Source organism: Idiotropiscis lumnitzeri, chromosome 9, assembly GCF_059441095.1.
Source record: "Idiotropiscis lumnitzeri isolate Australia: NSW breed Sydney's pygmy pipehorse chromosome 9, RoL_Ilum_1.0, whole genome shotgun sequence".
Taxonomy (NCBI): Eukaryota; Metazoa; Chordata; class Actinopteri; order Syngnathiformes; family Syngnathidae; genus Idiotropiscis; species Idiotropiscis lumnitzeri.
In genome coordinates, this window is record NC_142399.1 from 16234715 (window position 1) to 16258285 (window position 23571).

The following is a 23571-nucleotide window of genomic DNA, read 5'->3' on the forward strand; positions in this document are numbered from 1 at the left end:
TTAACATTCAACTGGCAGTGGACCAAGAGGAAGGACGCTAACGTGTTGAGATTGTTTTTCAATTGCAAGAACAAACAAAGTTCAAAACATGGCTTTCCTGAAATAGAGCTGAACATTTAGCTCGTTGCTGCACCTTCAACTCCTTGATCTGGACTGTAGTGGGGAGAGAGTAACAAAAAAGTCTAAACTTCTAATCGGATCCTCATGTTTGATTCTTGCTCGGCACATGCAAGAAGTTTCAAGGAATGCGTGATTATTTGCCAACACCAATCTGAGGCAATCCATCCATTTCCTATTTACGCCTCTCCCAGATAACATTTTGGGTAACACAGGTAGTTGTCAGACAATCACACATGAAGGCTCAAGTCTGGATTCACACTCGCAAATATGAAGCGGATGTGAAACCACCCGCCACCAAAGGCATTTCACTGCCAATAAACATCTGCTTTAAATTCTCACAGCAGAAGGTCATGCAAACGAATAAGTCACGATTATATGAACAATTTATAGACTCTTACTAACTTTGCAGTGGTAGCTAATGTTTCCCCCCGCCCCCCAAGCAGGCAGAGAAAAGGCAAAGTCTTCTCTATCTGACGTCATGTGGGATTTGTTGTTTTTCAGCCGAATGATGACTTTTCTCACCACAACTGACGGCAGCAAAGGAGAGCTCCGGAGGTTGGGGTCAGAAGGTACGATCAGATGTGAGTTTAGCAATGTAGACGCTTTTTGGCCCTCGTAACGAAATGTGCTGCCAGCTCTCCGTCCGATTGGCTAACAAAAAAAAAAAATTCGCATTCCCTTCCCCAAACCGCAGTTGTGCTTTTACATCAGCGTGTTTGTGGGATCAGCATGCAGACATGCAATTTAGAAGTGAGGGAAAATGCCACTGAGAGCAAAATGCTGGTATTTAAGATGAACTCCTCATCCACTGAAAGTACGCACATTGTAGCAAAATAGCTGATATGTATCCTGTCCTAGCTGTTTCCTACGACACATTTATTCCTGTTGGTGTTGGCCGATGCTTGTAAAAAGCTAGATGAAAAGCAGTTTTTTGGGGGGGACTTTCAGAAATGTTCCGGGAAGTTGACAATTCACGTGAGATTCACACATACGCTATCAAAGGAAACAAGCAAGAGGAAAAGCAAACAGTCATAGTTGATGTAACGTAGTGACTGCGCCAGAGGACAAAGGTTGAATGAGCTTGAGTGCGTATGTTACGTTCCTCCCCGCAAGCGCTAGGGAAAATTGAGAAGTTGGTGTGAAAGAAAGCAGCACTTTGTGTGCGGGGCATAGACTACGTGACTAAAGGAACGCAAAGTATATTACATCTCGACTCAATAATAAAAGCGCTGAACCGAAATTAATAATTAGTTTTCTCCACGTAGTTATCCGTCAGCCACCGACACGGGTCTTGCAAACAAGATCACGTTAAGATTTTGGGTTTGGGATACATGAGATCTCAACATGGGCCCAAAATGTCATTCACGCGCATTTATTTTCTTAAAGCTCTGATTGCATTGAAAACAAATTTTGATACAGTAATCTTAATAGCTCATTAGGTTTTACAGATGTACCTAATATTTTGGTCTGTGTATTTCTATTTAAGAAAATAGGAAACTCAATCTCACCATCAAATGATTATCCAATATCACTTGTCTTTCTTTTATGGGGAGACATTTATACCATACCACAGACTTCCCTCCTCACTATAAGGAAGTGCAACCCTGTGATTTCTCTCAGTCAGCCCCCAATTTATTTTTTCCTTTTTCATGATGTCTATTATCATTTTTACTTACACTCTGCTGTATACATATATAGTTTGTATTGCACACTACAGACAGAAACAAATCACACACGTGCAGCAATGCAAGGCGAGATGTCAAAGTCAAACAGGTGTTCAAATATGAACTTCCTGAGCTGGAATGGAGCCTTCCCAATGGGAATCTCAACAGTAGCCAGGCAGCAACCATTCCATCCATTTATAATCCATTCCAGCATCTCTCCAACAAATCGTTACCATTTTTGCATTTTGTCTGCAGTTAATCATCCTTTGCTGATACCCCAAATTTTCTAAATGAGTTATCGTCGCTAAATATTGCTATAAATGTAAAAAGTTAATGAATTGAAAAGTCATAGTGGTATTATTATGCTTATTATTTTCATTTGCAGTGGCATACAACTTGTCATAACATCTCATTTTTCAACTCTCATTTATTTGACTCTTCTCTGAATGGTGCAATGCAGTTCTACACTGCTGCTAAGTACAGCCACCGCTATGCGCTAATTAATATTCATTAAAGATCATGAAGTGGTCGTAATGCTGTGATTGGTTATAAGGAGGTGAATTAAATAATCTATCGCCATGTGAACCTACTTCACTTTCTGTTTAGTGAAGTAGCATACATGCTGCATGCTTGCCTACAACCGACCATTCTTGCAGTATGAAGTCATCGTAATGCACATGCAAAAACACATGAAGGACTTTCATTTTGTGCTTTACCAAAACAAAGTCAAGACATCTGAGCAGAACCAAAGATGTGAACACATTAGATTGAAGGAGTTGTTTCCCTGCTCTCAGTAAATCAGAATAAAAAAAAAAAAAAACTCCAGCTGCAATGAATTACAACCATATGTGCCTCAAGCCATACAGACTCGAGTTAATGCATTCTTGTTGCAGTTTAGCTTCATTCTCCACTCACGGCTCTCTATAAAAATCACCAAACTCACCAATCTGCATCTACATCTGCCAAACTCGCCACCTCCTCTGTGCCAAGCTTTTTTTCTTACCTGCCACAGTGTAGCCAATCAAGAGGATGATGAGTCCAATTGTGGGGTTGGAGGGGTGGAACATGGTGTGTTTTAAAAAGAGGAGCATCAACAAGTGGTTTCTCGTGCAATACTCCCTTTATCCGACTTTGCTTTCTTTACAACGTTTCCTCCGAAGTGGTTGCGCCCAGATTCCAAATGAAAACATGGAATGCAGAGCAGAAAGCTCGCGATCTGGGAAGGGGTGGAAAGTTTGCACTTGGGAGGGGACTGACATGTCACACTAATAAACTGATCTAAGTGTTTTGAAGAAAAACGGTGAGCGTTTCTGCTTGGCAAATAGTTTTCTCATTTACTAGTTGTTGCTCTTTGATAAATAATCAGTGAGTTACATGAGAGTCAAAAACATTTGATTTGGAACAGCTATCCATATGTTGCAGTTCAGTCTTACAGCATTGCAACCAACACCCGCAATAATAATTACCTTATTAAATGAATTTTAATTGAAATAAATTGTAATAACCTTGCAAAGGAAGAGTATTTGTTTAACAGAGCTTCAGTAAAATGTGCAAGAGGTCAGAATGTTGTGATTGGTTGGCGTTTATCTTTCACTTTCACTTTTGATTCACAGGATGAAAAGTATGGATGTTGATTGCAGTTGCCAAATAGTGAGCCCACATCAATTGTGCAAGTTCATTTATAACTGTTTGTTTAGTAATAATGGGCATATAACATAATTATTACACTATGTCAAAAGTAAAGGAACCCTAAAGTTAAGTGGTATCCTTGACATTATGATTATGGTCCTAGTTTGCAGTCATGACTCTGTCACAATGAGAGGGGTTTCTAATATTTTGCTTATTTAGTGTTTTATATACAGTATTTTTGTCCACATGGTCTGTTTTACTTTAGACACGGGGGGAAAAAACAAGTTGAGATTTCAGTCGTCTCCTTTTTATTCCATTTTTGAGAATCTTTTGGCCCGATAAAAATCAAGAGTATAAAAGCACCTCGCTGCTGCTCTTTTTCCAGCAGGAAATCTGTGAAATCAAATCAATTCGGCAGCCAAGAACGCCCTTTGTGGTCAAATTGATTGCTTCCTTTTATTCGCTCTCAATTGGCTTTCTTCTGTCTGACTTACACACATGCATACATGCACACGTGCAAGCGCACACAGCCTGGCTGTAGTAAGCAAGTTATCTTCTTTAAGCCAGACTGTCTTCAGCCTCATGTTCTTCTCACTTGTCTGCCCTCTTAAGCAGATCGTCGGGTTAAGTAGCAGAAACACTAAAGTGGAGGAAAAGTGAGAGTGAGACATAAGGTAGGCTGTTAGATTGTCCTTCAGGGGACGTGACAGGTGACCACTCAAAGTAAATTCAAATATGGTAGCGCGCTACATGCATGCAGAGTGAGAAGTTGATGGCACCAGGTTGTGCTCATGTCTTATGTGACCAACGGCTGGTGGCGGGGGTCACCTTCTCTGTCTATTTCTGTGCACTTTCCCACTTTGTCTTGTGTGTCATTATGACAAAATGTCACACCCACTGGAAAGGACATAGTGTTACAGTTCAAGGTTCGGTCTTGTGTTTGGTGGGGAAGATTAAGAAAAGGATTACCTGTAAGTGTAGGTCATACTAGAGGTTGGTTCAAGTTAATTTAGGGTTTAAGGAAGGATAACGTAACACTGCATGCGGACTGTGGGAGTGTCCGTCTGCGTTCTGTACGTGGAGCTCATTGTGGATTTTGTTTGCCTCTTCGGAGGGCCTTCCATGTAGTCCAATGTTTGTGACTGCATGTTGTGGTCGTGATGGGGTCAATTGTCGAATTGGATAGAGCAGTTTTGATTCACACTGTCCGTCATTTAAAAATATGTTTATTATTTTTGCAGTTTGCATTGGTGTCACTGAATTCTGAGGTAAAAAATTATGGATTGGTTGCTCACGAGAGCCATGGGAGCTGTACATTATGTGATTCCATCATTTTTGCCATGGCATGTATATCATATTGTAGACGTAGATGTAACTAGAACCGCACAATACCAGTGAGCTGGTATTTATTTCTCATTCTGAAGTTGATGTCATTGACAGTGGTTAATCAGACTGAGTTCCATGTAGGCAGCTTGGGTTCAGTTCCCACTTTGTGAATGGTTGTCTCTTTTTCTATGTGACTGACCAGCAACCATTCCCGGGTTGAAGTTCTCTTTTGCCTGAAGTCAACTAGGATAGGCTCCAGGCAAATCTGAACAGGATAAACAGAATAGAAAATTCATATATGGATGGATGGATTGTCAAACCACAGGTAGACTTTGTGTTGCGTGAAGTTGGGCTGATGGATAATGGATTTCACCTGTTGAATGATGCTGGATGAAGTGGGGAGTTCTACAACATCAGAATCAGATTTATTGGCCAAAATATGCAGCACACACAAGGAATTTGTCTTCCCAGAAACAACCCTTCCAAAGAAACATAAAGAACATGATGGTTCTTTTTCTTAGTGCCCAATAGGGTTTCAACTGATGTTGTGGGTGCTTTGGGGTTCTACCACACTAGAACAGACCATCACAGTAAACCATAGAGTCCAAGAATTCTACACCATATAAACTAGAGTAGACGTCAATCAATAGCGTCACAACCACCAGCACCCGTCCAGTCTATTACTTAGTCTTTTCAAGGTCTCTGCGAATATGGCATCCATTCAGGCTGAAACAGGCTAATATGCACTGTGTGAAATGTGTTTGTTCCAAGTATGAACACTATCGGAGAAACAGCACCAGATCTTACCTCTGTTTTAACCAACCCAATAGATACCACAACCAACATTTCAAAGCAGAGATCTGAAGTTGTCTACAGACATCCTAAAACCAGCTTGCCCAGGCCAAAGTTATTAATTTCTGATGCACCCCCATTTCACAGTTGTCTCCCCTGTGTGGTTGAGTCTCTGGCTCACTGCTCTTTAGATAAACCCTAAGTCTGCATCTATCCCCTTAGACCGTCTGATTTGGTCTACGTCACAGAAAGGGGACGTAATCCCGGTCTGGGCCAAGAATAGAATGTTGGGAGGGGCCAAGTCACTGGAGAGACGCTCCCAAGTCATCGCGCATGTGTCCCTAGATAATCCCTTCTTAAACAGCTTCTGAGCTAGGTAAGAGTTTGGGAACTTGGGCTAAGACCGTGGGAGCTGTACTGGGCAGTATCCCACACCTCACCAGCTTAGGAGGATCCACAGACAAGTACAGAACTGTTTGGATTCTAAGAGGACTCCAGGATGAACTTTGCCGCCCAGTTATTCTATTCAAGCTACTTGAGTGAGCGACTGGAACGATTGTTTTCACCAAAGCCTGCGCTTAAAGGCATCGAAGAAAATGACCCCTTTTGGCACAGGTGGGCAACATGTAGTAACCCAGACCCATCAGAACTCTCCCCAACCCAGAACAATCCAGTAGTGACGCACTGTGTTTGTGCTCTTCTCCCCTCATCAATCCAGTAGTATTGCCCAGTCTTTGTGACAAAACTCCTCCCCAAGTCATAAACAAAGATGAGACTTCAGACGTAAGCTCAGTTCTGGCCTCAGTCCCTGCTCCTGTTTCTACTCCAGCTTTACATCTCTCGCTAACCGATCCCCCTCGTACCAAAAGAGAATCGACAAAAAAATCATCTTGTCTAACTAAATAAATATTTCATCAAATTAACAATATCCAAGCTTCTATCTGAAAAGACTCCTTCTCCACATAAGTGGATCCCCAATTCTTGTCCCGATTCATCCAAGCACCTTGCAACATCAACCTCTTGTGTCTACATATCCTCTAAGCCAGGGGTCCTCAAACCTGTTCCTCGAGGGTCGGTGTCCTGCAGGTTTTCCATCTCTCCTTGCTGCAACACAGCTGATTCAAATGATCAGATAATCTGCAAGGTCTGCAGAAGCTAAATAACGATTGCTCAGGTGTGTTGCACCAGGGAGAGGTGGAAAACGGGCAAGACACCGGCCCTCGAGGAACAGAATTGAAGACCCCTGCTTCAGTCCCTGCTTCATATCAAGAGAAATGAATCCCTTCCCACGATTTTGCATGCGTTTAATAATGTTTATTTGGTTTTGTGGCAAGATTTTCATAGAAACTGATATGATGATATTGACCCAATCATAGTAGAATGATGCCATTATGTTAATTGCACTCCCTGATCACCCAAACAAGGTATCACCATATCCCTGGACGATAACTTCATTCGCTAGTAATCGGAGGCATGTTTTTACCTGAATGTCCCCTTGACATCCTGTGTTTGTAAAATAATAATAACAACAATGAAAGTGCACATTACACTCATACACTATTTTTGCGCGAAGGCAATGACCCTGTTTCAGTTCATTTTTGTTTTGGGGTTTTGCTACTGTTGTTATCAGGTAAAACAGCATATGTCTCCTCTCTACCCCACAATCCCTACTATTGGGTATTACGAGCTGTGACTTATCGTGAGATTCACGGCTAGTGACGCACTGACATTAGAGTCATATTTTTATAATTATGAGCCAAATAGAGGGGGTGTAAATTAGCAGGCTGACATTAAAAACTGGTAAACCAGCCATTTCTCATCTCACCTTATAATTCAATCTGATCTTTGAACTGTGGTCGTGTTCTTCCAATGTTAGTTAGATTGATATTATCCATATCTGGCTTTCATTTAGAGCAATATTTTATAACAAATGCAGTGCCGTTGAACACTTGATTTTGGAATTGCAGTTGATCACATCTGTTTAAAAGAATGGTTGGACCGTGATTTTTTTTGTGCCCTTGTATGCTGCCTTCAGTGAGGCAGAATAGTGTCTGCCTCACCTTGTGCTTTTTTATGTGTGGTATTAAGCGGCAAGCAAAATTAAATATGTAACGGACTTTATTAAATTATTCATATTGAAACATATTGGAGACGTGACATAAAGTACGATCAATTTCAAGCCTCCTCAACCGAGTAAGTGAGGAATTTTGCAATCTGAGGTGAGGAGGCGAGGCTGCCCGCTGACGCGTTTCTCGTCTCACCCGTTTAGTTGGACAGAAAATAATGAAAACAATAACGCACTTGCTAATGTTAACTGAGCACGCTGCGTAAACAGAGCTGAAGCCTGGGGCATTTCCGTTCAGTGTTGTTTACAAATACAAGGAGTGGCTGAGTAATGGACTGCGAGCCTCAGATAAGTGAGGCAAAGGGCAATAATTGAGCCAGATGAAAAAGTCAAAGGTCAAAGAGTTTTGGTTTAAATAGATGTAACTCTGACTGAAATGTAGTCAGGCTGTTTGGAAAGCTGACTCTCCCACATGGTCCATAATCTGAGTGACAGTAACGAAACAGCAAAAGCCCACCAAAGTTTACGTGTACATTAAATGACACTTGTCACACTTCCTAACAACCTCACCCGTTACTGCAGTGTAGCTGTAATTATCAGTGGACGGGTCCTACTGCACACACAAACCCAGAGTTTCAAAACTTGCCGTTAACCAAATGTGATCTCCTTTAGCGTCTAGGTGACGGGGTTAATCGCCAAAGGCTATAAGCCTATTATTATGTTTATACTGTGTGAAAAGCCTCCTAACTAACTAGGCGGTGGTAAAAGCAACTCCATCAGTTTGATGTTTTTGTCCGTAAAGTTTGTTTTACCTTCTAGTCAGATAATGTGAAATGAAGCGTGGCTGTTTAAAGGACCAAGCCATTATATTTGAACTCAATTTAGCAAACTGCTATAAATCAAACTGCCCTGGCTCTGGCCCTTAATTGTCACTTTAATTGTTTGCGTGAGCCCTGAAAAGAAAATGTGGACAACTAATGAATGGTTAACCTGAAGATGAAATCTGTCACAGTGTATAGAAACTTTGTGGACTTGAAAGGTGAATCCATTTATCTTAGAAGAGAGTGTTTCTTGTTTTCAGGAATTGGGTCATATTCATTTCAAAGCTTTGAAATGCTCACATTATAAATCTGCCACTTGAAATACTTTCTGACATTCACCCTGAAACATTTAATTGGCTGTGGTTTTATGTCTCAAGTACAGTGTCGTGAGTTTCATATGACTGGTCGGGTCACTCATGTCTGAGGTTTCTTAAAAAGTGCATGAGTATTGTCTTTAAAAATCCAGTCCCACCATATCAAGTAAAAAAAGACTCCTCAGCCTTATACTGAAATTTTGGAATGAAAGTGTACACAAAAATATGGTGTCCAGACTGTAACACTGAAAAAAGTTAAATAATACCAATGAGTGTTGAATACCAACAAACAATGTCTATTGAGCAGCCACATTTTTTCCTTCAACCAACTTTGTTTACAGTAGACTTACCAAGCTACCAACGTTTCCTGAAGGTGCTTTGGTGCCGTTTGCAAAGTACTTGAAAAGGAATCCTCGACTAATGTATGTTTTACATTGACGTTTTACATTAAAGCACGTGGAAGTGCTTAAGTGAAATGAAAATTCATTCGTGCAGAATTTTTGTCAGTCGATTGTTGCGATTTTTGTACTCACTTTCCCATCAAGTGCTTCATATTCCAGATGAAAAAAAGTGTGCAGTGCTCTAAAGATGTAAGGACTTGTACCTTCTAGAGAGGAGCTTCGTCTGGGCCCTGCCAAACCAGATGACCCTTACAAAGGAGCGCTGCTCAGCAACGGTGCCGTGGGCCGGAGACCAACACTCATTGAACCAGAGAGGCTGAAGGACTTTGGTGAGGAGGAACTCCTCAACGGGGACGTGAAGGTCCATGAAACCCGAGTGGTGGTGGAAGCGCCTGTAACCACGCTAAAGGAGCCACCAAAAACCAGAAGAGTCAGCGAATTCAGGATCGTCCCCAGGCCGGCCGCTCAGTACCTGCGTTTTGAGGACATCAGCGCCGCCGCCTTCACGATCCAATCAGCGATACAGAAAACGCCGTGCACAGTAAACAAACACAATAAGAAAACTTCAGATCAACTTTTATATCTGCCCTATAACATTTCACTATAACGTTTATTAGTGAATTTGATTATCAGGCTCTATGGTTGAAGTTCCTCTGGCCTTGATAAAATTCAACAAGCTGTCTTGTGTTTCCCAGTACTCCCGGCTGTCCAAACAGTATGGCATGGAGATTTATCTGAAGAAGGAGCACCTGCACTACACAGGCTCAGTGAAGGAGAGAGGAGTGTTGTACCTGCTCTCCTCCCTCACTCAGGTAAGGCAGAGGATCATGCCTTCCTGTCTGTGAGGTCATGTGACATAACAATGTGCCATGTCAGTCAGGTGTGCTGGCACACTAGTTAAGAAAGTACGGGTAGGAGTGCGGTGGTAGAGAACTTGGCGGAGTGTCAGTTGATTGCGATTTATCCTCAAATCGTTTGGTTTCCCCACCGGCACCCAGGCTAGTGCTGTCCAAACTAACTTTGCGCCTGAACTAATAATAATAACTAATATTGGTCGGTGGGCCCATTCTCTATGGCCTGACGCTTTGTGATATTTCACAATGGCGGATTACACATGCAAGACAGCCTGGCCGTGTTTCTGTCAGTGAGATGAGCGTCCGTGGGTACTTAACCCGGTTAGAGACGATTAAAGGGAAGGACAAAAATGCACTTTCATCCTTGCTTAGTCTGTTCCTTGAAAAAAAATGTCTCATCATCCCACCTCCATCCATAAAATGGGCATCCGCCCCGTTCCATCCCTGGGACAGAATGCCCATCTCTGCTCATTTGTGTCATGCGAGCAGCTGAGTTAATGTGTTTAATCTGCTATTCTCATTCATGTGCACCTGCTACCTCTTGATTAGTTTTAGTCAGGTGAAAGAGTGTGTCAAGAAGTGTGTGGTTGTAGCTGACATGTGAAGACTAAAAGTGCTGTTATAGTCGAAATCCTTCTCCATCATTCACTCTCATTTTATAAAGATTGTTCCATCAACCACGAATGAAGCCTCACATTGTACTTGCATGGGTGTTCCTCGGCTTCCTTTCACATTCCAAAAACATGCATATAAGGTACGTTGAAGATTACCGTATATGTCCACTGCAATTGACTGGCGACCAGTTCAAGCCATTAGTTTGCTTGTTAGCAGGTTAGTTCCCAGTTTATCGAGGTAATGAATCAACAAGCAGTGTTGTGTAGCAGTGTTGTGTATATTTCTGGGACAACCGGTACAGAAAATGGATGGATGGAAAGAATAAATGCCTTCACCGCTGTGTGCATATAATTTAGTTTTCCAAAGAAAAACAATGCTCCTGAGATTTTGACGGTTGATCACGCCACGTCTATGTTTTCAGGAGCAGCAGAGGAAGGGAGTGATTGTTGCCACTGACTGTAACTTCTCCATGGCTGTGGCCCACCATGCAGTCGAATTGAAGATCCCCGTGTTTGCCATCATGCCATCATGTTGTTCCTCGCCTCGTCTCAGGATCTACAGAGACTATGGCGCCATGGTCATCTCCTATGGCAGCACAGGTCACGACTCTCGGAACCACGCCCGCCATCTGGCCAATGACAATGGATACCTCTACCTGGAAGAGTGAGTACATTATCCTCGTTTTACCTCACATGGTAGTGTTGAGAATTTCATAAGTGCAAAATTTTAATCCAAGTGATATTTTATTATTTTTGGAGGTTTCTTTATCATTTTTGAAGGTTTTTGTGTTTATTAGTAAGCAGACTACGTCATAGCTAATGGAGCATGAACAAATGGGCAGTCCCGTTGTGTATATTTTTGGGGTGAACCATTTTCTGAATGCCAATCATAAATGTACAATACCAGCTCCAGTGAAGTTGGAATATTGTGTAAAATGTAAATAAATAAAAAAATACAATGATTTGCAAATGCTGTTCAACCTACAGAATATATTAAATTGAATACACTACCAGGACAATATATTTAATGTCCAAATGTTTAATGTTATTTATTTATTTTATTTTTTTTTTTTTTTTAAATATTCACTCATTTGGAATTTGGTGCTTGCAATATATTTAAAAAAAAAAAAAAAAGCCGGGTCAGTGGCATATTTACCACTGTGTTACATTACCTTCCTCCTTTAAAAACACTAAATAAATGTCTGGGAAATGAGGACACTAATTGTTGAATGTTTGGAGGTGGAATTATTTTCCATTATTGCTTGATGTACAACTTCAGTTGTTCATCAGTCCTGGATCTCCATTGTTGTATTTTGCACTTAATAATGTGCCACACATTTTCAATTGGTGACAGGTGTGGACTGCTGGCAGGCCAGTCTAGCACTCACACTCTTTTACAACAAAGCCACTATGTTGCAACACGTGCAGAATGCGGTTTGGCGTTGTGTTGCTGAAATAAGCAGAAGCGCCCATAAAAAAAAAAAAAGCCGCTGCGTGTATATATTGCTCCAATATCTGTATCTACTTTTCAGCATTAATTACACATTCACGGATGTGCAAGTTGCCTGTGCCATGGACGCTAACACACACCCATTCCGACACAGCCGCTGGCTTTTGAACTTCGCGCTGATAACAAACTAGATCAGAGGTAGTCAACTAAAAGTCACAGAGGTCCACGACGAAAATCTCTTCCAATTAAAAGGTCCGAACCAAAGTCCAACTTCCCGAAATGTCTAGCCTATGTTCACATTTTTATATAGTTTCAATATTTAGTCATTTTCACCAGAGCGCACTTATATACTAAATATTTAGCAATGTTCCCATTAAACACCTTTGCCAGTCAAACAAATATAAGACGTTTATTTCACCTTTTTTTTTTTTAAATCAGAGTTATCAGCCTTAAAAAAACGGAAAGCCTAATTATCCAAGTAAACCAGGTCAACATGTTTAGTACACAATCAATAAAAATGGCTGTCCTCATGAAAAACTAATTCAAAATGAGCTTTGACACCACCTTTTCTTTTGAATATTTTTTTAACTTCTCTTCATGAGAAAAATGAGTTTGTGACTGCCCTGCCAGTGACTTAAATCTGTGTTGGAAAGGAGTCAGGGCCATTGGGATTTGGTAGATCATTTCACACATCTGGGCTTTGTGTTTTCCTTTAAATAATGTTTGTGCAACCACATTTAAGCACTCCTTCACAACTTCCCCATCACTGAATGTTTCCCCAGAATCCATGATACTTGTAGTGAACATTCGTTTGCATGCCGCTGGGCTGTAAACGAAAATGTAAACATCTGTTATACTGCACTCGAAGTTCGATGTTTTTGCGTGCGCTCACCTCAAACTTCAGCGGATAACTGTGCACAAAAGGGCGGTGCTTTGTTTCGTAGTGGCGCTTCGCAATGTTGCGACGGTATCGGAGCATATGATGCACACTGGTTTTGAATCGGCTGCAGCCAGAACGAAACTACATTTCTCCGTCCATTCATTTAAAACAACACGCATCGACCTCGCGAACTTTTTAGCAAGGCATACTGTCAGCAGCACTATCTTCCGGTCTGCAGCGCAATTGGCAGTGGATCGTAAACAAAAGATTTGATTGGCTCAAATCAGTGACGCCTTTTCCGTATTTACTAGAATTGCAGCGCCAACGTTTGCGAATGCGCCCTGAAAAAAAATAATCATAGATTGGCCATGGGTCCGGTCCGAACCATCCATCCGGACCGCGGTCCGCCATTTGTTGATGCCTGAACTAGATGATCTCACTCGTCTTTGGCCCTGAGGACATTACGTCCATGATTTTCAAAAACATGTTTTAATGTTGACTAGTCAGACCATAGCACACTTCCATTTGGGATCTTACCAGATGAGCTTCAACTCAGAGAATCTGAAGGCAGTTCTTTCGAGGTGTTTTTGAAACTTGTTTACTTGGATTTGTAGATGTAGCGACAAACTGTGTTAACGGTTTTCTGAATTGTTCCTGAGTCCACATGGCAATGTCGTGTACTTAATATTTTTTATTTTATTTTTTTTCGGGTGATGTCGCCCATAAATGATATCCCTAATTTCCTTGGAATTTTACATTGCTCAATGTTGTATTGTCCCATCCCAGCTTTTTCTGGAACCTGTTGGAAGCATCAAATTCAAAATGAAATAGCATTTGAAAAAAAATTACGTCCATCAGTTTAATATGATAATCATTTGTCTTAGTATTTCATTTAATTGAATATAGGATGAAGTATTTTTTAAATCATTGCATTCACTTTTAATTTACATCCATACTTCATTGGATTTGTGATTAGTATTTATTGTTAGTTACTGTTTTGAAAAAGGTCATTTAGACAACATTTTTGTGCTGTTCAGAGATGAAAGTGCGACCTACCTGGCAGGACTAGGCACAGTGGGCATGGAGATCTACGAACAAGTGCCCAAGCTTGATGCGGTGGTGGTTCCTGCAGCTGGACAGTACGGCCTGCTGGCGGGCACGGCGGCTGCCATCAAGCATCTCAACTCACACATTCAAGTTTTAGTAAGTTGATGCGCAAGAAGGGAAAATGTATCAACAAAATCGTTTTCAGTTTTTTTGATCCAAATGAGGTCACATTCCCCACAAAGTCATTGCTTCCTTTTGCAAAGACAAGTTGTTGCTCGCCTCCTCCATTTCTCTGGTGTGGATCCAAGGATGTTTTTCATTGAGCCTGGCTTTTCTTAACAAGATAAATGTATTTGATGTTACTTCCTGTTTTTCTTGCTTCCATTATCTGCCCACTGCTGAAATGTCTGAGAGCTTTGGGTCTGTTTACACTGGAGGGAAAGGATGAGCCTCTTATTTTTCATCTCACATATATAATACAGTCTTCTGGCTTTACTAAGTGTCTTACATTATAACACACGGGGGCTGGTGGAGGTGAACACCCCCGGATACTCTTAGTAATTTGCTGTGATCAAAGAATGAAAGATGCGCGAATAAATCTTTGTGCAGCACATTCGACAGTACCCTGCTCAGTGTCTGTGAGGGGGCTGTGCATTATGAGGGCGGACTGAAAGAATATTTTTATATTTATAATATTTATTTTCTGTGTTTGTGTGGTCCAAAATGTGCTGCAGTGCACATAATAATTCTCTGTGTGGACGCTCTTCAACAGGGAATAGAACCTGAAGGTTTCCCTTTGCTGCTGCAATCTCTCAAGACAGATGGCCCCATCAAAGACGTTCATTGCAACCAGAATAGCAAGCTGTATGGAGGTAAACACGCCATGTTTAAAAGACTTTAAATCATGAATTCAATGTGTAGTTGAACTCTATCAAAGCTTGGTTGAATAAACATTCACGTTTCCTGTTTGTATGCTGGCGCTCTTGTAACGCGGCATATGTTCCTCTCATGTGTGTTGTCAGATCTCATGGGGAGCTCACTCGGTATCAACACCTACCAGCTGGCAAAGAAACTAGTAGATAAAGTCGTCTCTGTCAGGTAGTCCACAGCAAGCTTCACGTTTCAACTTTCGGCCAACCGTTAATATGTTCAATAGGAGATGACAAAACATGTCAACCTTGGTTTTAACGACATTGTTCGCGTGAGTCATTTTGACACGCACAAAATTTAATTACTATAATAGATAGGCTTTAGTAATTACATAAGTGGTTGGTTGTAGCTGATCACAATGTGCCCCATCAGACATCTGCCACAATTGAACAGTACTGCATAATGTGTATATACAATCACATTCAGAAGTACATGGACAGTTTTTTGTTGTGTTTTTTTTTTTTTGGCTTTCATGATTTGGCCTTTAAACACCACCTGAATGGATTGAAATAAAACAGTGATGTAATACAGACTTGGAAAGTGGCTGCAATAAATGCCTGAAATAGCATCTCTTGGGAACTCGGAATGTGGAGATGCCCGATGGGCTACAGACTTCAGGCAGTCATTAACTGTTAAGGATTTTCACCCAAGATTTAAAATGTGTACGTTTTACAGTTACATTTGTTGGAGAATTTGGAATTAGCTGGATGTCTGCATATATTGCTCATAAAATAGAATCTGCTTTCTTAAACTAGTACCACACACCACTCTCTGGTGGAATCAGACCGTTCTGTTTTACAAAAGTGTTTCTGTTAAGCAATGTTGCTTTGTGTGAGCTGCTGGTGGAGAGAGACAACCCCTTGGATGTTTTGTAGAAATCAATTCAATGAAGGAATTATTATTACTGTCATCTGCGATTCTTGACTTGAAACATGAAAATATATCATGAAGTGTTTGTGTGGTTTTACAAACTGTCATGCCTTCTCCACCACCACCATTGTCTGTATATAAATTTGTTTCACAAAGAAAATCATTTGTTTTTCGTTGCGTAACGTAGTGTTTGCTCAAAATGGACATTGTGACCCGGGCGGAAATGTTCGTCAATAGCCACCAATCTCCCCCACAGTTGACATGTAATTGCATGTCTTTTTGTCTGAATACTTTCAGCCAGTGAAAATTGTCAAACTGATTGTCAGAAGCCATATTTCTGTTATTTTTCTCATTTTATTTCAAAGCCATCATGGTGTTTACTAAAGGTAAAATGAGAATGTCACTGTCCAAATACTTCTGGACCTAAATGTATGCCCCGTAAAAGTTGTTCAACTATACAATAAGGACAACTAAATATATAGCAATAAAACCAGTGTAATGCCCACAAAAATATCTGCGGATGATTCATATTCAAATAATGAGTCAAGTGTTTCCCAGTGAGTTGTACAATTAGGCTTCCATTCCATTTGGGATTTACTTGATAGGGTCTCAATATGGACTTTGCATTGATGTGTTTTTATATTTGTCGAAAGTTTCATTTGTAAAAGAAAAAAAATGGAAAAAATGCCTTTGTTAAGAAATGTGTTTGTAAGTGTAAAATGCGAAATTGTTTCATGAATCTTGTTGAATTTCACTTGTCGTGAATCCGAACTTTCTTTAATGTGCGAATGTCATCATCCCTCGCAGTGAGGAGGATTCTTTGGTGGCCATGTTGAGGTTTCAAGAGTTTGAGCGTTCCACTGTGGACACGGAAGGAGCCATGGGATTGGCTGCCATCTTGGCTGGACAACTGACCGAACTGAGAGGCAAAAGGTGCGTTTGCTTTGATCGGATGGGACTGCTTGAGTCTTTCTGCCAGCTGCTTCCCTCGATATTCAAGAAAGTATCGTGCTCATTTGCATGCAAATACTCTCCTATTTTAGCAATATTGTGTAGAGATGCCACACTTTCCCTGGAGCAGCTTCTCAAATGATCAGACCGCTTCACCCGTTATCATTTTTGTCACACTGCATGATGAATTGTAAACAAGAAACTCTTGCGACTCACAGTCCATACAGATTGGATCGTGTTAAGATGCCATTGCTTTGAAAGTCTGTGCACCGAATTTGAGTAATTTGGCAATTTGGTTTGGGAAATTGTCCTCCAAGATCTATGTTAATAGTGCTGAGTTTTACATTTGTTTTGATGACTCAGCTGGTGATGTTGTACTGGGATATTTATATAGCAACAGAAATTGAAAATAGAAGAAAATATGATGGGGTTTGTTTGTGGGGATGTTCGACAGTATTTTGGAGGTTGTTGTTCCTTCCATTAGTCTTTGATGCGGTTGATGTCAGGGATCTCATCCAAGGACATTGCTTTGAGACAAGAGCATTTCACCAAATGTTCCCATAATATTAGAAGCACACAGTAATTGTCTGACATATTTTGGTAAACTAAACAGTGATGACATATTCATACATCGGTGTGGAAATGATAATCCAAAACCATGCATGTTAATTGGGGGCTCTTAATTGCCCTCCGAACGAACGTGAGAGTTGTCTGTTGATACACTCCAGAGTATAGTATTTGACCTTTGAGGCTAACTCCTTTATTATTTATGTGTGCTAAAAGTATTTGGGTTTGACATCAAAAGATAAGCATGAGCAATAGAGACAAAGTTCAACTTTTATTTCCAGGTGCCTACGTTTACAAGACACTAGTATTCTTAAATCAATACAAACGACATTTTCAGGTATGAGCTTAAAAGTGAATAAACTGAGTAAGGCTTAATAGTGAGTTGTAAAAAGTCTTGCAAAAAGTGCATTAGGTCCACTGACGTCCCCATAGGTTTATATTTTTGACGCTTTTCCAGGCTTTCTTTGTTGCTTTCGTTATTTGCTTTCTTCAATCGTGCATACTCTGTACGGTTTTAGTCTGATGGTTGGCTTGACCAGTTAGTTTTTTCGTAATTTCACCACTCTTTGTTATTTAGCTAATTTGAATTGTTTGATATGAAACATGTCAAAAATTCCAAATAGAAACAAATGTTGATCTAAGTCAATGCCCGTGAATGCCTTGATTTGCTCAAACACAAAAGCCGTTTGTCTACTTTCATGGACGACGAAGGAAAAACACAAAACATTCAAATTGAACAATCTGAAATGATTGGACATTTTAAAAGAGGAACAAAAATGCTTGCTATCCTTTCACCTCCTTTCAATCTTAGGTGCAATAAGCTTGCTGACACGAACCATGTTTTATTTAATTCTTTTTTTGGTGTTGTACCAGTATCTGACTTCTTACACTTTACCGTTAGTTATTTCAGTTTTTGGGTCACTACGAGAGGAGAATGAGAAATGACAGCTCCGCCCCTGGCATCTGGTTCAGAAAGTCTTCTGCGGACCGCCGGATGCTGACCCTTGACTTGTTGCTGTCACTAACAGTTGTTTTAGAGTCTCTCTGTACAGTTCTCAGAACTTCTGGCATCTACTGCTGTCTTTGTCTTCGCCTCTTTGTTCAACATCTTTCTTGACTTGTGACGCTGAACAGAATAAGCAGTGTGTAGGATGTCTTTTCTCCTTGCAACACGATGGCCTTGTTTTATGAAACAATATTGAAATATGTCTATTTAGGGTGGCAGTTGTGGTGAGCAGTGCTAACATGGAGCTGGATATGGTGAGGCAGTGTGTGGACCGAGCTCTGGTGTTAGAAGACCGTGTCAGCAAGTTCTCAGTGCAGCTGGGAGAATGGCCGGGAGACATGGCCAAGCTGTTGGACGTCCTGTCCAGAGAGGACGTCAGGTGAGGCAACTGGCCAAGTTCCTTTTAATGTGATAAACTGCGCTGCCTTTAACAAGTGTACGTTTGTTGTTGTTGATCAATTTTGATTAGGTTGTTTGATTTACTTGAGGACAAGCACTAAAGAAAATGAATGGATGAATTATAGTCAAAGTAAAATGATGGTTTATTGGCAATAAAAACACATTTTTGATTTATGTGCGTCTTACATCAATGTACAGCGTGCCCTCGCAACTCAAACATGATACATACTTTGCCGCTATTCTGTCTTCCCTTTTTTAACTCATTCCCTTCCAGTCAAAAAATAAAAAGATTTTTGACGTCTTTATCCGTCAATGGCAGTGAATGAGTTAATATTTCAAAAATGTCTCACAAAAATAAGTAATCCACAGTGATTTAATTATGTCAGCATTAAACTTTGACCACCATTATTTTGTTATTCACAAAAATAAAAACACAAAACCAAGTGGAATATTTTCTATTAAAAATTGTTCTGAACGGTATAAAAAAAACACACAAATAATTGTTTTAAATGGTAAAGCTAACAACAAAACCTGCCATATGCTTCTTGTTGTTCTTTAGTGATTATTGTCATTAACGTCTCTCTCTGGCCAATTATATTTTTGACAAGTTAGAAAAAACTTTCTCATGTGGTCCAATTGCAAAAGAATTACATTTTTATTTGTATCCCCACACACTTTTTTTCTCCTTCTCAGCAAGCAGAAAGGGGAGGGGTGAGCAGTTGCACACAGAGGAGGAGGGGGGTAACGGAGGGAGGCTAGATGAAAGAAGCACAGTTACTTAAACAGACGCTTTTTAATTAATGTTAAAAAAAAACAGGGTGCCAAGTTGTACTTGTCTGGCGCATGGACAACTTGAGTAGCCCACAGATCTGTGCAAAAAATATCTCACCAGTGAAACTATTTTTTTTTTCATTTTTAAACTTAACATGGTAAACATAATGTACCAAATATTTTATATTAGGTTTAAAATAAAATTGTGTTTAATGGGGGTGGAAAATGCTCTTTTTCTGTACATATATATATATATATATATATATATATAAATATATAAATAACTTTATTTATATATATATACATATATATATATATATATATATATATATATATATATATAACTTTATTTATTTAATAAATTTTAATGGCTGCAATATTTCTTTGCTCATGGTTATCATGCCATTAGAATATCATAATGGCCCATGCCTAATCAGATGTAATGGTGTTCAGAATCAGAATGTACTTAGTCATTGTACTCAGTGTACAACGAGACTGGAGACGGGCCGTTCGCCGCTGTGTCCATGCGCGCCGCCATCTTGGAAAAAAAAAAAGTTGTATTGGTTGCCTATGCCTTTAATGCAGGAGCATCTACTAACAGGAGAGAGAGTGAGAAAAAAAAGAACAATAATGTAAAAAAAAATCTAAATAATAAACTGGCCCTCATGCCTCCTTTTTCATATTGAATCATTTAAATTACAATATACTGTTGTTGCATATTCTGAAATTGGCTTTGGGGCATGGTGAAGACCCTAAAAATGTGATTAATTAGTGGCAAAAATAATAATAGAGATTACAAGACGAGAGAAGTAGGTTGGTATTCCATCAGCGTTGCCTGCCTTGTCTGGTGAGGTTAAGCGAAAGCATCGAGAGTTGAGTGTGGCCACATAAAAACAAAACTAGTCACGTAAAATAACCTTCCTAAACAATTCATTTTGTCATCTCCTTCCTCAGATTGCTGGACGTCAGCCATCGGAGGCATAGTGACAGGTCTGACCTCTTCAGGGCAAAGGTGAGCAATCAAAATGTCAGCTCAACCCTCCTTTCTCAATATTCGTGGGCATCTTGATTTTCACCACTATAGTAGAAGAAGAAGGCCGCATTTGCAAGAAAAAAAAATCTCTCAAAATGACACGAAGGAATATCCTGAAAAGTTTGAGTAGCACAATGATGTTTTATTGGAGCGTGTAAACATCTACCACAACCTCCACAAGTCGCATCACTTTACACAGTGTGCCACCTGGGGAATGCATTAACACACATTACAAGATCCACCATCTGGTCCTGTGTGAAAATTAAATCATGCAATGACGCAAGCACTCGAGGGAGACAACAATCTATCCTATTTATTTCGCAGCATTTTTCTTGGATCCTCTGCTTTCAGTTTATGCATGTTGGACTTTGTTGTTCATGTGCCTCTGTGTTGACAAGGACTTAAAAAAAACATTAATGCTGTAATTTCGACAATATATTTGCAAACGGTTCCTTCCGATATCCAATAAGATTTCACATTTACCCTCACACAACAGCTTTATGTCCTCTGATTGGTAGAACTTCAACGAGCAAATTGGTACACTTTAATGTATTTAATACTCAGCATGTCTGCTGAGTAGAATGTATTGAAATGTTTTGGACATCTTATGCATTCAAACAAGATTGATTGCACACTTGCATGTTGTTATATTGCATGTCCGTATAGTATGAATGGTTTTGATCATTGCGACGTGATCATTTGGTATTAAAAAATGGAATTAAGCTAGCTAAATCCCTCCTGAAGGCTCAGGTACCAAATGCACCGCCCACCACTGGAAAGCCACAAGATAAACAACCTGTGAGCATTTTCTGGATTATTCACAGACCAAAAATAACACAAACCAGAGCGTCCACCTCAAAATAAGGCCAGACAATGTTTTTATCCATTTTCTCGGACCGCAAAGGTGAGACGAGTGCGTCGCGTGACATTACACACACTGACCGTGTGTGTGTTTGTGTTGCCAGGTGGAGTGCGTGGTGGAAACGAGGGACAAGACACAAAGCGCTCAGCTGCGGAAGACGCTGAGTGAGCGTTACCCATCTCTATGCTGGCTGGAGCGGTGATCGACAGAAAGCCGTTCAAACTATTCATAAAAACGAGGGGAAATCTGGTGATGACGTGACACATCTATTACGTGGGAGGACAGAGGACTCAAATCACATACAAACAATGCATGTCTATCATGTCTTCGTGTGTAGCAAAAAAAGCAACGCGATTATCAAACAAATATTATTCATATGACATCCACTCTTTTATTTCTTCATGCATTGGAGTAGTTAGTGAGGTCGTGTAAAGCTCGTGTAGTTTGCTCTCTATTGAGGAGCACAAATGATGCTGTGCTCGTGTAAGCGCCCCAAAATAAGCACACGTGGAAGCATGTCATGCACAATATTAGTAACACTCACACAATCCATTGGAATTCCATACAAGAGCCATATGAAAATGTACATTCCTTATAAAAGATGGAATTCATAATGCACCACTTGGATTTTGTTAGATTGTGCAAGTGCAACCAATGCGTGCTGGTAAGTGTTTGTGTATATACAGAATATTGATATGAGTTTAATATAAAATATATTAAGATGCCTCTTTTTGGGATTCTTATTTTTGAACTGCTGTAAATATGTTTCAGTATTATTTATGCTCTTAGGTGATATAGTCACTCCAAGCAGGAACATTCTCAAAAATATATAATAAAGGAATATTTAACCAGGTTGTGTTCTATATGTAGTCGAATATGTGTCTTCATGGTTGAACTGTACAGTGACATCTGACAAGATAGTAAAGTTACAATACAAATAGACTATAATAGAAACGCCAACACTATAGAAATAGAAATAATAGCTTCGACTCCCCCTAATGTTTTAATGGCGATATCTGAAATATAGTTTTATGCAGTGATTAGAATTAAATTACAGAAAGTAATGCAAAAACAAATGAAAAATATATCACAAGGACACATTGCTTATACCATTACAAGCGTATAATAATGCAGCGGGTGTCCTTTTTTTAGAGAGGCAGTGCAAATTTGAACGCAAGTCGCATCACGTAGTTTAGTTTTTCCACTAACCTACCCTAGTGCAATAATTACAATAAATATTTGTATAAATACTTTGAGGCCATAAATACAAAACAAATGAAACATGTAAGGCGGTAAGTGAGTGTGCATTCTTGTCACTTTTGCTAAGTAGCATGCAGATCATAACCTCGAAACTGTCACAAACTGAAAATAAAAACACAATTGATGACCCCTAAAAAGTTTTGGAATTTTATAATAGTATTAATCATTTAAATCACACACATATGATGCCAAAAATCATTTCAAATGTATGCAGCAGCTCTTAAACTAAATTTAGCCACTCCCCTCACTTCAACATAGTTCCTTGGCACCAAGATAACGCAAGATGGCACCAAAGCACTAGTTTTCTATTAATAGGGTCAAGACGCCATCTTGTGGCATTTTAGGGTGTTTCAGAAATGTTATGCCGAAATTGATAAATGAACTTGTGGATAGTTAATGAAAATTACCAAAATGACCCATACTAAAATTAAAAAAAAAACATTTTGTTAGTGAAATAAAATAAAAATAAAATACTTAAAACAATAATAACAATAATACATCTTGTGTTTATAAAACAAACAGAAAATGTCATCTTTGTTAATTATCATACATGAGCTTTTGGAATTCATTTTTAATGTATTTATTTTGGTATCGCATTTTGTTATAGGTCACTTTACTACACAATATTTGAGATTTTTTTAAATAAATTTTTTAAGGCACTCAACAAATACTCCATATCGTTAGGGTAAAAAAATTCAAAACGAAAAAAAACACGAACAAACTTGCTTCAAAAACTAAGCAACACTTGCCTATGAAAAGTCAATCATCATTTAAAATCCTGAATCACTATCCCTAAAATGACCAGGTGGAACACTGTTACCTTTTGGACCCTTCCAAAGGTTTCAGTTTGGAGCGGCCAAATATTTCTACGTGTTGCCATTGTCTAGTCACCAGTTTTCCGAGCAAATAATTTACTGGCTCGGCCTGCAGTACAGAAAGGGCTTC

General features: G+C 39.7%; 2 protein-coding genes across 4 annotated transcripts in view; one reads left to right on the forward strand and one right to left on the reverse strand.

Annotated features, from left to right (window-relative positions):
* The window catches only part of LOC148330426 (uncharacterized), a 43861-nt gene extending 40896 nt beyond the window's left edge, over nt 1–2965 (reverse strand). For all 3 annotated transcript variants that reach the window (XM_088304443.1, XM_088304444.1, XM_088304442.1), the window contains exon 1: nt 2788–2965. In XM_088304443.1, coding sequence (XP_088160569.1) covers nt 2788–2875 — 88 coding nt within the window. In that variant the 5' untranslated portion in view covers nt 2876–2965. The remainder of the gene's footprint in view (nt 1–2787) is intronic.
* A 2920-nt stretch (nt 2966–5885) lies between these two features.
* Nucleotides 5886–22219, forward strand: LOC148330427 (uncharacterized). Its single transcript, XM_088305458.1, has 11 exons — nt 5886–6146; nt 9343–9673; nt 9828–9944; nt 11023–11264; nt 13968–14133; nt 14750–14849; nt 15000–15075; nt 16585–16710; nt 18513–18680; nt 20426–20483; nt 21470–22219. Exons 1-11 carry the CDS (start codon nt 6031–6033, stop codon nt 21566–21568), a joined length of 1599 nt encoding a protein of 532 aa, XP_088161584.1. The 5' UTR covers nt 5886–6030; the 3' UTR covers nt 21569–22219.
* The last annotated feature ends 1352 nt before the right edge of the window (nt 22220–23571 follow it).